We start from the raw sequence: 13410 nt of genomic DNA on the forward strand, positions 1-13410 counted from the left end.
ATGGAGGCCACGTGCCCAAATACACCACCTGCAGAGGCTCACCACCCAGGTATGGTGTGTGGTGTGTGTGTGTGTGTGTGTGTCTGCAAACAGATTGCATTCCCTTTTTGATGTTTCATTTAATGTAATGTTTAGTTTCAGTGCGGTTTGGTTGGGTTTTCCTGTAGTGAATTTATCTTCATTCTGGAGGGGAGTTCAAATTACATTTTCCTTTTGGTTTTATTAATTACGGCTTCTTCCCATCGTTGAAAACCACTGTTGTGAGAAAAAGCAACATGATTAAGTGGGATGTTTGAACGTTGTGTGCCAGAAGAATTTACTGAACACAACCAGTTTCCACATGTTGTCACTGTTCTGATATCATTATTATTATTGCGTTTTTCTTTTAAATATATGTTTAATAAATGTTTTCCTAATTACCTAACTGGACTTTGTTGTCCTGATGTTGTTACACTGAATAACGTCGCTAGTGTGCGGTCACAAAATAGTACCAGCAGCGTGCCACCGCGTGACGCGCATTGATACGATGTTATCCGCCCGGTCTGACCTCACATCCGTCCCTCTTGACAGATTTTTGTCTGCCGGCATTTTCTTTTTGTTTTGCCTGTGCCGACTTTAGCTCCTAGATTAACCACCTGTGTTTTTGACCCGCTGTACGAACACCAGCGAAGTCTACTTCCGTCACCGTAGTCTGCTGCACAAATGCCCGGATTTTCAGACCGAGATCGCGGCAGAGATAGAGGGTAAGTCGAGAGCCAGCTCCGGGTTTCTCACCGTTAACAGCTGATGTTAGCCGTTAGCATCCCGTTGCTAGCGAGCCCGCTGTCATGGCCGTGTTCTCAAAACAAAGCCGTTGTCTTGTGTTAGTTTGTGTCGCCGCTTCTTGGTACTTCGCTGCACTCCTGTGACTCGCTGAATAGAGCAACACCGCTTCCATGAGATAAAGTGTTCTTGCCGTCCCGCCGCTTTTGCACGTTGTTCCCATGTGACGCAGTGGTGTCTCTTCTCAGGGATGCTCATCAGAGGCACATCGACTTGAGCAAGTCTTATTGTTTTAGTTTTCTACTAGTAGCAGACATTACAGTAACCCTGTAATGTCTGCTACAGGAGGTAAAGCTGAGCCCCACAGTGTTTGTGTGCCCTCCTATATAATGATACGTCTAAATTACTAACTAATTTGAAGCCTCTATATCTGATTGATTCATGTTGTGCTAAAAAATGTGGAAAAGAGGAATCTGTCACATACTGTGTCACAGTACTTTTTAGTAAATATCCATGCATTTGGAGGACTGACAAGAGACAGATCTTTTTTTATCCCTACTATAAATACCAAACTCTATGCATCCTGCACTTCTACTCAAGGTATGGTGGAGGACCTCCTCGTTTTGGTGGTGGTGGTGGAGGAGGTGGAGGTAACAGGAGCGGACCTCCTCCAGGAAAGTTTGGCAACCCTGGTGAGAAGCTGCGGAAGAAGCACTGGAACCTTGATGAGCTTCCAAAGTTTCAAAAGAACTTCTACCAAGAGCATCCGGATGCAACTCGCAGACCCCTTGTACGATTCACTTCTAGTCGTTTCTCTTCTTAATCCGATCTAATTCACTTGGTGTTGCAAGTACGCGTTTTGACTGTGTTCCCCGATTCCAGCAAGAGGTTGAACTGTACCGAAGAACCAAAGAAGTTACGGTCAAAGGCAGAGATCTCCCCAAACCAATTATAAAATTCCACGAAGCTGCATTTCCAAGTGAGTAGGGATAAATGCTTGACCAAACAAACATAGATATTTATATTTATTCGACCTATTATTATCATTTGTGTCATTGACAGATGTTTGAGGTCAAACGGTTAATCTTGCATCATCTTACTTCTGCAGGCTACGTCATGGAAGTTATTGTCAAACAAAACTGGACCGATCCAACTCCAATTCAGTCTCAGGGGTGGCCATGTGCCCTGAGTGGCAAAGACATGGTTGGCATCGCTCAAACTGGTTCTGGGAAAACCCTTGCAGTAAGTGGAGGACTTAATGATTGGGATCTTTCCATACCATTTGTACCCAGAACCCATACAAGATTCATTTGTTGTCACCTTTTGGTAATTAGGAAATAACACTTCATGCACAGATTCATAGATTAGTTAGAATTGATTGAACATATTCATGTGAGTACTGTAATCAACATTTCAGTAAAGATTGCAAACACAAGGGAAGAAATAAATCCTGCTATTTTATGGAAGTTAATGGCTGCCAGGCAGCTGGTGCTCTTTAGCTCACTGATACATGTGCTCTATGAATTAACACGTATACTTGAACTCTGTCCATTTTTTTCTTTCTTTAGTATCTTCTACCTGCAATTGTGCACATCCAACATCAGCCATTCTTGGAGCACGGAGATGGACCCATTGTAAGCATATCTGGAATTATTATTGATTCCAATTATTAATTGTTTATTACATTACATGTCATTTAGCAGACGCTTTTATCCAAAGAGAATTACATTACACTTTAAACCCATGGCTTTTTCACATTTTTGCTTGTGGAGCTATTAGGGGTTAGGTGTCTTGCTCAGGGACACTTCGACATGGAACATGGGGCAGCCTGGACTCGAACCACCAACCTTGTGCTTCCCAGCACACCTTCTCTAACCCCTGCACCACGACGACCCCCCGTTTATCCAAAAGAGTGATCCCCTAATTGATACAAATTGAGTTTTTTTGTTACTATTTTAGAAAACCCTTTTAAGCTACCACAATATTACAAGTAGATGCCCAAAAGAGGCCTGGGCCTCATCATGTGGATCAATGTATTGATCTGTAAACCATTAAGAAGACACCCGTTGTCAAAATCCAATACTGTGCTCCATATCAAATAAGAATCAAGCTCATATCTTCAATGTTGACTGACAATTTGTCTTTGTAAAAGTAGTCCAATCCATACCAAAAGATTATGTTATTAACATAGTTCTCTCCATTTTGGGAGGGAGCAGACAAATTGCTTGAGAATACAGAGCCATTATGTGGTCTACACAGATCATTGAAGCAGATCGCATGTTGGATACGGGATTTGAACTTCAGATCTGCAAGAGAGTTGTGTGTGTGTGTGTGTGTGTGTGTGTGTGTGTGTGTGTGTGTGTGTGTGTGTGTGTGTGTGTGTGTGTGTGTGTGTGTGTGTGTGTGTGTGTGTAATATACTCACTTACAAATGTTACATATTCGATCAATTTATTTTCTTTTAAAAAGGAAAAGATGACTGATCATTTATATCTGTCTCTCTTTAGTGCTTGGTGTTGGCGCCGACCCGTGAACTGGCTCAGCAGGTGCAGCAAGTGGCTGCTGAATACGGCAGGGCATCCCGTCTCAAGAGCACCTGCATCTACGGCGGTGCCCCCAAAGGACCCCAAATCAGGGACCTCGAGAGAGGCATTCGTACTTTTATTATTTCACTATTTAAATACATTCCTTCAACGTTACCATTGGGGATTTGTTTAACGGTTGCTTTTTAACATTAAATATATGTCTTCAGGTGTTGAGATCTGCATTGCTACCCCGGGTCGTCTCATTGACTTTCTTGAGTGTGGAAAGACTAATTTGCGTCGCTGCACCTATCTGGTGCTGGATGAAGCAGACCGCATGTTGGATATGGGATTTGAACCGCAGATCCGTAAGATAGTGGAACAAATTCGGGTATGTCGTGTACATTTTTTCAATCGGCACACAGTCTACACTAACATTGAGACAGTCTTGTAAAGTGAATCGTCAGGAAAGAACCACAACTACTAATATCCCCTCCCCCCTGTATGTGAGAAATATTTGGCCCAGTCCCCAAATAAAGACAGCGACTGAGCTGGTATGAAACAAATGTATCTCACAAGTTGACCAAACAACCTGTGATCAATACAGAATGTGCCCTGATGAACTGATTCTAGATATTAGACTTAATATTGTCATGGTGACATTTAATTTGAAGATGCAAAACAAGGTTAAAAGCCTCCTTCTTTGTCCTCACCAGCCGGACCGTCAGACCCTGATGTGGAGCGCCACCTGGCCTAAGGAAGTCCGCCAGCTGGCTGAGGACTTCCTGAAGGACTACGTCCAGATCAACATTGGCGCACTGCAGCTCAGTGCCAACCACAACATCCTACAGATAGTCGATGTTTGCAATGATATGGAGAAGGAAGACAAGTGAGTAGAAGATTCCTGGCCAGATTGTGTTTTTAATCTAAATGCAATCAATGACTATACTTGCATTATTTGAAACATAATAGCAGGGGTTGACAAAATGGGCCTTTTGCAGTTACCTGGGGCAGGTAAAACACAAAAATTATTAAATTCATTGTTTTTTCAGTAGCTCATGATGGGGGTTGTGATGGAGAGTTCGGATTGATTTCCAGTAAATAACAAAAAAAAAAAAAACCTTTAGTCGTTGTAATTTTAAACCTGCAAATAAATGAAGCAGTCTCTAACGCACATCAATGTCTGAAAAATATCATTAATGTTTAAACCCTGAAATATCTGTTACAGATTTGTTTCTCTCAACAATTTTATATTTTGTAAACTACTTTTTCTCTCAACCTCGTCTATGCCTCTTTTCTGTTAGACTGATCCGTTTGCTGGAGGAGATAATGAGTGAGAAGGAGAATAAGACCATTATTTTTGTTGAGACCAAAAGGCGCTGTGATGAGATCACAAGGAGGATGAGAAGAGATGGGTAAGGATCAACTCTTTCTTCCCCTCGAAGAATGTTCCTTTTCTTTATTTGTTGATCTCAAAAGTAAAAATTCAGACTACGTTAAATGATTTTTGAGTCCCTCATTGCTCCTACTTGTTTTTGCAATAGTGTTTATTGTTCAATATGTCTGTCACAGGTGGCCAGCGATGGGAATTCATGGAGACAAGAGCCAGCAGGAGAGGGACTGGGTCCTAAACGGTTAGATTTGATACGTCACACGTAATGATTTAAAAGGTTTATGTACCCGTTTCAATTGCTGCTCTTTAATTGAGTAAAATACTATCATTCTCCCTTCAGAGTTCCGATATGGCAAAGCTCCAATCCTCATCGCTACAGATGTGGCCTCCCGTGGCTTGGGTCAGTATGTCATCAAGTATCACCACTTTCTTATCAGTGTTACACTTACTTTAAAGAAAGTGGGTTTGCTTTCTTTAACTTTTCTATGCATTTTCTGAGTTTTTCTCACCTTAAGGTGGAGTCTTTGTGGCAGGCGCTAGGCATGACAGTCCCAGGCCTCGAGAGGGAGAAGGATGACATATTGGAAGTGCTCAACTGGCTTGCCACCCAGTGGGCCTAGAGAGGTGAAAGCTCTTGTGTGCCAGGGATCTTCAAAAGGCTGTGTGGCTAAGCCTTTGTCTCTGATATGTCGGTGAAATACACACACATCTGTTCTGTCCTTGGATTTCACCTGAAAAACGCTGATTCCAACTCAAACATAAAAAAAGAGAGGAAAAAATATATATGTTTGATGTTGTGACTTTTGCCTTGCATGCTGTTGTGTTAGAGGGCGCTGTATTGCAAGTCACTTGTTTGAGATTTGGATCAATTGTTACCTTTTCGGAGCTCGTATCACATATCATGGGTGCTTGAGAGCCTGTTTGAGCTTTCAATCATTTTCTTTTCCCGTCAAAGTGCTGGATTTCTTGATATGAAGAGAGCAGTTTGAAATCTGTTATTCGTCTCAGAAAATTGACGAGACCTGGCACATGTGTTTAGTGGGTAGTGGGAACATCTAGTGAGAAGAGAAAGAGAGTGAGACAACTCAAACCAAAGTTCCTCCCTCGCCTGCGTTTTAAAGTCATGTCGAGACCTGCCAACGAGAGACATTTTATCAAGTGAACACTGGCTTCTCGGAAGATCTTGCCTTGATGAGACTGATGAAGTGGGTAGGGGAAAATGTCCCGTGCTCGGTCAGGCCACACGGTTCATGTTTGAGGCCTTTACCTTTTTTTTTCTTCTTTTTTTTTCTTTTTTTTCCTATTTTTCTTTTTGAAGGGGGCCCTGTTCAAATTAGCACTTTGTCTATTTTGTCTTGGCAAGACGTGCAGTGCGGCCTTTAATATCAAGCTTCTTTTGAGAGTGTACTGGGAAAAACGTACCTGCAAAATGTACCCCTGAATGGTCCTATATTGGCACCTGAGGAGGCCCCAGTGCATATCGTGGCCCACCTGCGTAGAAGCTCCTGGATGTCACTTGACAATTTGTGGGGGATTTCGCTGCATTGGGAAAGGACTAGTGAATGCATACTCCATTATGGTAAGACATAAATCCATTTTTTTTTCTCTCCCTTGGTTAACAAAAGGGAGGGTGAATGTCGTTTGGATCTTTTTGATTATGGTAAGCAATTGGAGTGTGCATCGTTTCTCTCTTCCCACAGTAGTATTCCCATGGAGTAGATGTATACACAATCTTATGTTGTTTTAACAAGTTTTCCTCCACAGCCTAATGACCATCTTCTTCCCCCGGCCTCCACAGTTGCTAACATTTCCCCTTTGATCTGGCTGTTGTGGTGTGCAAAATCCTGTGTGGCCTCCATGTTTTGTTTTGCCACACTGCAACACTTTCACAGATGTGGAGGATGTGAAATTTGTCATCAATTATGACTACCCTAACTCCTCCGAGGATTATATCCATCGCATTGGACGCACAGCCCGAAGTCAAAAAACGGGCACAGCCTACACCTTCTTCACCCCCAACAACATGAAACAAGCCAGTGACCTGATCTCTGTGCTCCGCGAGGCCAATCAGGCCATTAATCCCAAACTGATCCAAATGGCAGATGACAGAGGAGGTAAAGTCTGACCCTTGTTGACATTCATCATGGTTTGTAAGGAAGAAGCAGTGTTTTAGTTTTTAGTAGTCATTCAAATTCTTGAACATAACGTCAATCCCCTGCAGATGTATTGTTTTTTTGTGACAATCATTTAAATGAAATCAGTGTCTCGAAGTCAGTTTTTAGACATGCACATCTTTACATATTTTTTTTCCCCCCTTTTTGTCTCTGTTCTGTCTTCATATCGTGCAGGTCGCGGAAGGGGTGGAAGAGGCGGCTACAAGGATGACCGTCGGGATAGGTATTCTGGGGGTGGGAGAAGCAGCTTTGGCGGTAGTAGCTACAGGGACAGCGACAGAGGGTTTGGCAATGGGCCGAAGAGTGCCTTCGGTGGCAATAAGGCTCAAAATGGTGGCAGCTATGGAGGTAATGGTGGTAATTCAAGTGGTAGCTATGACGACAACAATTACAGCAACGGCCAGGGGAATTTTGGTGCTCCGGCAAATCAGGTGGGTGCCTTTGGTAACCAGAGCTTCCAGGGCCCCCCTCAATTTGGGGCGATGCAGAGGGCCGGTCAGAATGGCATGAACCACCCACCATTCTCATTCAACTCTCAGCCACCACCACCACAGGCTCAACAGCCACCACCTCCACCACCAATGGTGCCCTACTCCATGCCACCACCCTTCCCACAGTAGATATGATATACGCACAATATATGGAACCAACATGATTTTGGTTTAGTCCTGAAATATTACAGGTTTATTATTTTTACTGTTTAACTTTTGCTTTGCTTACAGCAGGGTTGGTATCATTTAGTAAACCCAGAGCATTAAATTTAGTCGTAGACAAGTCTCCTAGTGCAATTATGACTGCTGCACTTTTTCCTTGTTTTGGGAACATTCCTCAGTAATTTATTTTTACTAGGTAATGCAATGTTTTCAGTTTGTATTATGGTTTAAAGTGATGTTATGAATCATTAAAAAGGGTGTGTGATGCCCTTTTGAATAAAAATAATAAAATGGGATATGTGTTTGTTTTGAATTAATTAATTAATTAATTATCACTCTTGGTGATTACACCGTACACACACACGCACACGTGAATGAACATCACAGTTATGCATTCATTCATAAACCGAAGGCCTGAACAAACTTGTGGTGTCACCTTAGAGGTTGTACAGACAGGAAGATGAAAGGAAATTATACATTGCGTCAGTATACGAATATTGAGGAGACATAAGAAGCAATGCATCACAACCTCAAATGTATTCTATTGAGCATCATAAAGTAATAAAATAACACTGAAGTCATGTACTTAAACTACCCACTGATTTATTTATTAAATGAGCACTAAAATAGCTTTATCCTATTACTTTTAAGCAAACACAAATAATACTATATAATACTCATATAGCGAATGGTTTCAGTTCATTGAGCTCACTGGAAGAACGTTATCCTAAAAAAGAAATACATCTAATGGGGAAATTGTTTATATATTTTCATAATGAAACACATTTGTTAAATGTTTAGGCCATTATACTTGTTTTTTTAAATAACTAAGGTGGTGTACATTTTCTATTCAAAAAGTAAACAAGACGCAAGCTTTTCACCCCGATGCGTGATGACGTCACATGATTGAACACCCGACAGAATGACCCGGATGTGCAGAGACCCCTTCCGGGTCATCACTCACGCGTAAGTCCTGTGGATTCAAACTGAACGGGCATCGTCTTTGAACATTACCAGTGTGACTGACAACCTGCACAGGCGAGTGGAACCTGTCAAAGGCCCGATGCGCGCTGGCATTAGACGAACCGTTAACATTAGCATAAATACAGTCAGTTAGCTGGTGAAAATATGCTCTCAAAGCTCCACAGGCGGATGATAAAGTCTCCTCTCGCGGAACTGGTATTTTTCGGTTCAACAGAAACAGTTAACGTTAACTCTTAATGTTTTGCTTCTAGTGAGATTAGTTGCTCGGTTAAGGCCCAGCAGACCCGTTAACGGTAATTCATTAGTTTATTTTAGGTTTCACTCATGAGTCACTTAGTAGACTTCTCTAGCGCCTCGCCATGCAGTCTCACTGTGTCAGAAGCGTCCTGTGCACATTGAAACGCCCACCACGCCGAGAAACACGGGCTCTGCAGCCTCCCAGCAGACACCGCGGCACGTCGTCGGGTGACGATCCGCAGGGGGTCGGCAGGTTTATGCAGCTGTGTGTGGACAGACACTACGTCTCACCCGGTCACACCAACACCGAGCTATTCCAACGTGGCGTGAGCTGCGTCTACGGGCCTCTGGGCGTGGAGCTGCGGAGAAACCTACTGGAGCAGTGGTGGCGGTCGGTGACCCGGTCCTCGGCTCAGGTGTTTCGGATCAACACGCTGTGCAGAAGCAGGGACACGGCAACGGGTGGCAGGGGCCAACTGGGGATTGTTGAGTCTGGCTGCCTAAAACACTTAATCGAAAAGCAAGAACTGAGCAAGGAGCAGCTCATCCAGGAGTTAGAGAAGCTCATCCAGAGGTCCACCTCTCTGAGGACAGACTTTCTACAAGGTAGACCGCTGCATATCGCTGAGAGGTTGATTGTTTTGGGATTGGTGCCAGTATTTGCACTATACTGAATAACGATAACATAGAAAACCTCATTGGTTCAGAATCAGCCATGATGATACAATACAATGAGAAATAGCTGGTAGTTTTAAGGAATGTGATTGGCCTTGGTTGGCCATTTAGGGTAAGAGTCATGTTACTAGAGGTTAGGTCTTCCTTGGTACTTTGGTTTGTACCTATCAACACCGTAGAAGATATAATGCTATAAGCCACATCTTTAGTATCTGATATTGCACCTGATTTAGTTGAGGGATCAAAGGACGGAACAGGACCGATGACACAGATCCTCAACTTGTAACAAAGCCGTTTAATTACACTTTTATTTTACCTTATTTGTTGGGAGTACAAAAAAAAATAGTTTCAATGCCAAATGAAGAGTTTTACTACTCGTTCTCAGGGGCGTTGGAGCAGTTTGTCCCCTCGTTGGATCTGGTGAACAGGAAGCTGCCCTTTGGCCTGGCCGAGTTTGGTCCATGTTTCCGGCCCTCAGACGGCTCTGATGGGTGAGGCTCCATCCACTGTTTGTCCTTATGTGTAGACTCTTGCTTGTGTAAAGGTTTATTCCCTCACTACAGGTTCTCCATATGAAGTTCTGGAACTTGCGCAAATACATTTTCCTCCTTCAAACTCACTCTTGCTTGTTGATTTTCTGTTAATACACAAGTATTTGGCCGCAGTAATCAAGAAATCCGTGACTTTACAACCCACTCCTCAGCCATGTGATGCTAGCAATATGCCCAACTCACTGATGCTAATCCTATTAAGTGATCCATTAGTTTCGAGTTTCATGTACCAATAATGTAGACTCTGTTTTAGTGCCCATTTCCAACAAAAATAACCCTTTAAAACAATCTAGGGACAATGTAGAGTCGAGTAAACACCTACTATGCTTTTAAACTCATGCACTTATTCAAACAAAACCATTTCACTCCGCCAGAGATTGGACAACAGCACAAAGACAATATGAGTCTTTGTGATCTTGGATATGAACCATATCAATAACTGTTTGCCTCTCTTTAGTTGTTGTTGTTATAATTTAACCACTAGAGGGCGAGCTAGCCCGACCTTTCTGATACAATACATGTTTGGGTTTGAGAATAATAGTGTACATTGATATTTAAATACAGCATTCTGCAATAAAGGATAAGATATTAGTCCCGCTGTAAATATATTGTAATGGTTCTGTTCCTGCCAGCCCAGTTGAAGTCACCCAGACGTCACTGGCATGGTTCTGCTCTCCTCGTACCTCTTCCCAGTGGCTGGATCACTGGGCGCAACAGAGACTGAAGTGGTGGAGGAAAGTGAGTATTGTTAGATACTGAATTGTATAGTATTGCACGACACTGAATGTAAACCAGAACAGATTGTTGACATTTCATAGGTTGAGAAAACAGGATGTAGAAAAGATTCCCATGTTTTTTGCAGATTTTGGTTCGATTACAAAATAACCAGAAGGTGGTTTTGCAGTACATTACTCGCCTGTATTGTGCAGCGCTAGTTTGAGCACAAAACGGGTTATTTTCCTGTTTTCCTGGGCTACTTACATGAAATGAGTGCAATTTTATGACTTCCCATGATTGATATTTATTCTTAATACCTAAATATACACTCCACAGTTGTCCCCGGAGTGCAACTGAAAGATTTGAGTTTAGAGAGGAGGAGACTTTGGGTATCTTTAAATCATTACAACATCAATATAACTTCAGTTACATGAAATCAGACCAGCCCGTGTCTGTCCAGTTTGCCCTGTCTCCATCGGACTTCAGCAGTATTGACGTCCCAGCGGAGGAACTCGAGGAGGCGACGTCCCGCGGCGTGAGGATCGTATATAGCTTCCCATGGGGACGGGAGCCCCTGGAGACGCTGTGGAGCAGAGGACACACGGAGCTGCTGCAGACACACAAAGGAGTCCATTCCAAATTGCAGGTCAGTCAGCCTGTCTTTATGTCTTTAACTGTCTCTATGTCTGCACACAGTTTTTTATCCGTCAAGCTGCCATTACCAAATAGTAACGTCGATGGTGCAGAAGCACTTTAGTTTGCAAGCTTTATCTATGAATAATGCTCAACTGCATCATAGAGATACTTCCAGAAAAATGTCCACGCCCAACCCTTTAGGCATGTTCTAAGGATTCCACAAACAAGTGCGTATTCACTTCTGTTATTGCCTTTCTTCATTGTGATCACGTGCCGATTCGTTACACAATTCCAGTGTCGAGATGGTCGTAAGTCGGTTCCTCATGTCGTCTCGGTGACCGGGAACATGGACCGGGGCGTGATGGCCTTTCTGTGCAACTCACTCCAGCAGCTCAAGAAAGAAGACGGCAAGCAGAAGCTGCTGAGGAGAAAGGTAATGACCCACTTGTATTCCAATGTCTAACCGGACAGTCGCCCTCTTTTTTTTTTTTTTTTTTTTTTGTGTGTGATCGTCTGTCACAAGTTTCAACTCTGTGTGTTTGCTGTTGATTTCAGGTCCTGAAGCTGCATCCTGTGTTGGCTCCGGTCAAAGTGGCTTTAGACATTGGCAGGGGAGCCAATATGGAGCTGAGGCAGGTAAGAACCACATCTGTAAACATCATTTATTAATTGATGTTTGTAAAATCTTGATTCAACGTGTGAATAGATATGATGTTGACTGTGCTCGATTCAGCAGGTGGTAGTGAAAGTAGATGAAATAGTATTTGATTACTTTGCAGGTCTGTGAAGGGCTGCAGCAGGAGTTCATGGAGGCTAAGATCTCTGCGTGGCCTGGGTATCTCGAAACAGTGCCAACGTCAATGGAGCAGCTGAACGCAAAGTAAAGTATAATTCACTGTTGCAATGGAAGCAAAGTTCCTCATTAGGAGCGAATCATCTCTTGCTGTGGACTGACGCGTGTCTCCGTGTCGATGCGTTGTAGGTATGATGAGATGGGAGTGCTGTTCGCTGTGGTGGTCAGTGAGAACACGCTGGAGAGCGGCCTCCTTCAAGTACGCAGCAGAGACACCACCATCAGGGAAACCAAGCACATCTCTGAGATCAAGAACTTTCTCTCCAGATACATTTCTGCTGCCGACAACTTGTGAATGGACCTTCTGTTTTGGCAACTAAAAGGGAAAGCCTATATATTGCGGTCCATATTTTGCATCCATTACTTGTGAGGATCATGTCTTCACAGCATGGCATTTAATGGAACTGGGTCTTTTCCAGAATCCCCTTTGACTCATTGTGACTTACCTTGATTGGGTATTTCGGAAATTTGTGGGAATTTTGAACTTCATTTTTAAAAGGCTAAGAAACCATTTTGTGACATTTGAAAAGAATATGTGCAAATTTTGCTCAATGTTTATCTGGACTCAACCATGGGGTATGTACCTCCAGTTTTTAATTGGGTGCGACTTGGAGTGTCCCACTCACCCTACAGTCTCCCTCAGTACTTCCAAGCCAAAGAGGTGGTTAAGTGCACACTTCACTGTCAGAATTGAATTGAGTGGTATTTACGTATTTAGAGGAGGATTGAAATCGTGTTCTATCAGGTTTCTGTCTGACATTCTATTATACAGTGTCTCTTAAATATTATATTTTTTGTTGGTCGGTTTGTTATGGTCTATGTGGCTCCTTATAAGGTGTCGTATTTTAGTTGATTATCAATGTGCCACGTGAGAATTAATGTTCCTTTTGTGGGTCAAAGATCATTCTTGACTGCTTCAAGGTCCATTTATTAGCGGTTTATGAGCTTTCAATCAAACTACATGATGTTCATCCTATTTCACGTATAAATACATATTTAAACTGTATGCAACCAGGACTTTAATCAATCATATTAATCTACAGTATAGTCACACCAGACAGATAGTTCATCATATGTATGCTCCTGAATAGTAGTTTGTTTCATTATAACTTTCTCCCTTGATTTCCTCCTTCCTTCCTTCTGTTGTTATTCGTTGTGACTGAGATGTTTGTCATAATTATTTCAGAGGTAATATTTATGCTTCCATCAAAAATGATGCATTGCTTCATTGGAAATATTGCACTGCAGTGTACT

General features: G+C 42.6%; 2 protein-coding genes across 3 annotated transcripts; both read left to right on the forward strand.

Annotated features, from left to right (window-relative positions):
- Positions 1 to 486: 486 nt before the first annotated feature.
- Positions 487 to 7799, forward strand: LOC120825093 (putative ATP-dependent RNA helicase DDX5). Its single transcript, XM_040186483.2, has 13 exons — positions 487 to 743; positions 1363 to 1552; positions 1645 to 1741; positions 1871 to 2004; positions 2331 to 2396; positions 3269 to 3410; positions 3514 to 3674; positions 4000 to 4172; positions 4588 to 4698; positions 4856 to 4917; positions 5017 to 5076; positions 6569 to 6790; positions 7025 to 7799. Exons 1-13 carry the CDS (start codon positions 703 to 705, stop codon positions 7468 to 7470), a joined length of 1905 nt encoding a protein of 634 aa, XP_040042417.1. The 5' UTR covers positions 487 to 702; the 3' UTR covers positions 7471 to 7799.
- A 604-nt stretch (positions 7800 to 8403) lies between these two features.
- polg2 (polymerase (DNA directed), gamma 2, accessory subunit) lies at positions 8404 to 13278 on the forward strand. Of its 2 annotated transcripts, none has more exons than XM_040186676.2 (8): positions 8404 to 9330; positions 9785 to 9890; positions 10583 to 10688; positions 11128 to 11313; positions 11599 to 11736; positions 11859 to 11939; positions 12083 to 12183; positions 12286 to 13278. In XM_040186676.2, the coding sequence occupies exons 1-8, from the start codon at positions 8847 to 8849 to the stop codon at positions 12449 to 12451; spliced, it is 1368 nt and encodes a 455-aa protein (XP_040042610.2). In that variant the 5' UTR covers positions 8404 to 8846; the 3' UTR covers positions 12452 to 13278. The 2 variants fall into 2 exon arrangements, with proteins under 2 accessions (XP_040042610.2, XP_040042609.2); XM_040186675.2 differs by having other exon boundaries at positions 8433 to 9330; positions 11113 to 11313.
- Positions 13279 to 13410: the final 132 nt, after the last annotated feature.

Source organism: Gasterosteus aculeatus, chromosome 9 (genome assembly GCF_964276395.1).
Source record: "Gasterosteus aculeatus chromosome 9, fGasAcu3.hap1.1, whole genome shotgun sequence".
Classification (NCBI taxonomy): domain Eukaryota; kingdom Metazoa; phylum Chordata; class Actinopteri; order Perciformes; family Gasterosteidae; genus Gasterosteus; species Gasterosteus aculeatus.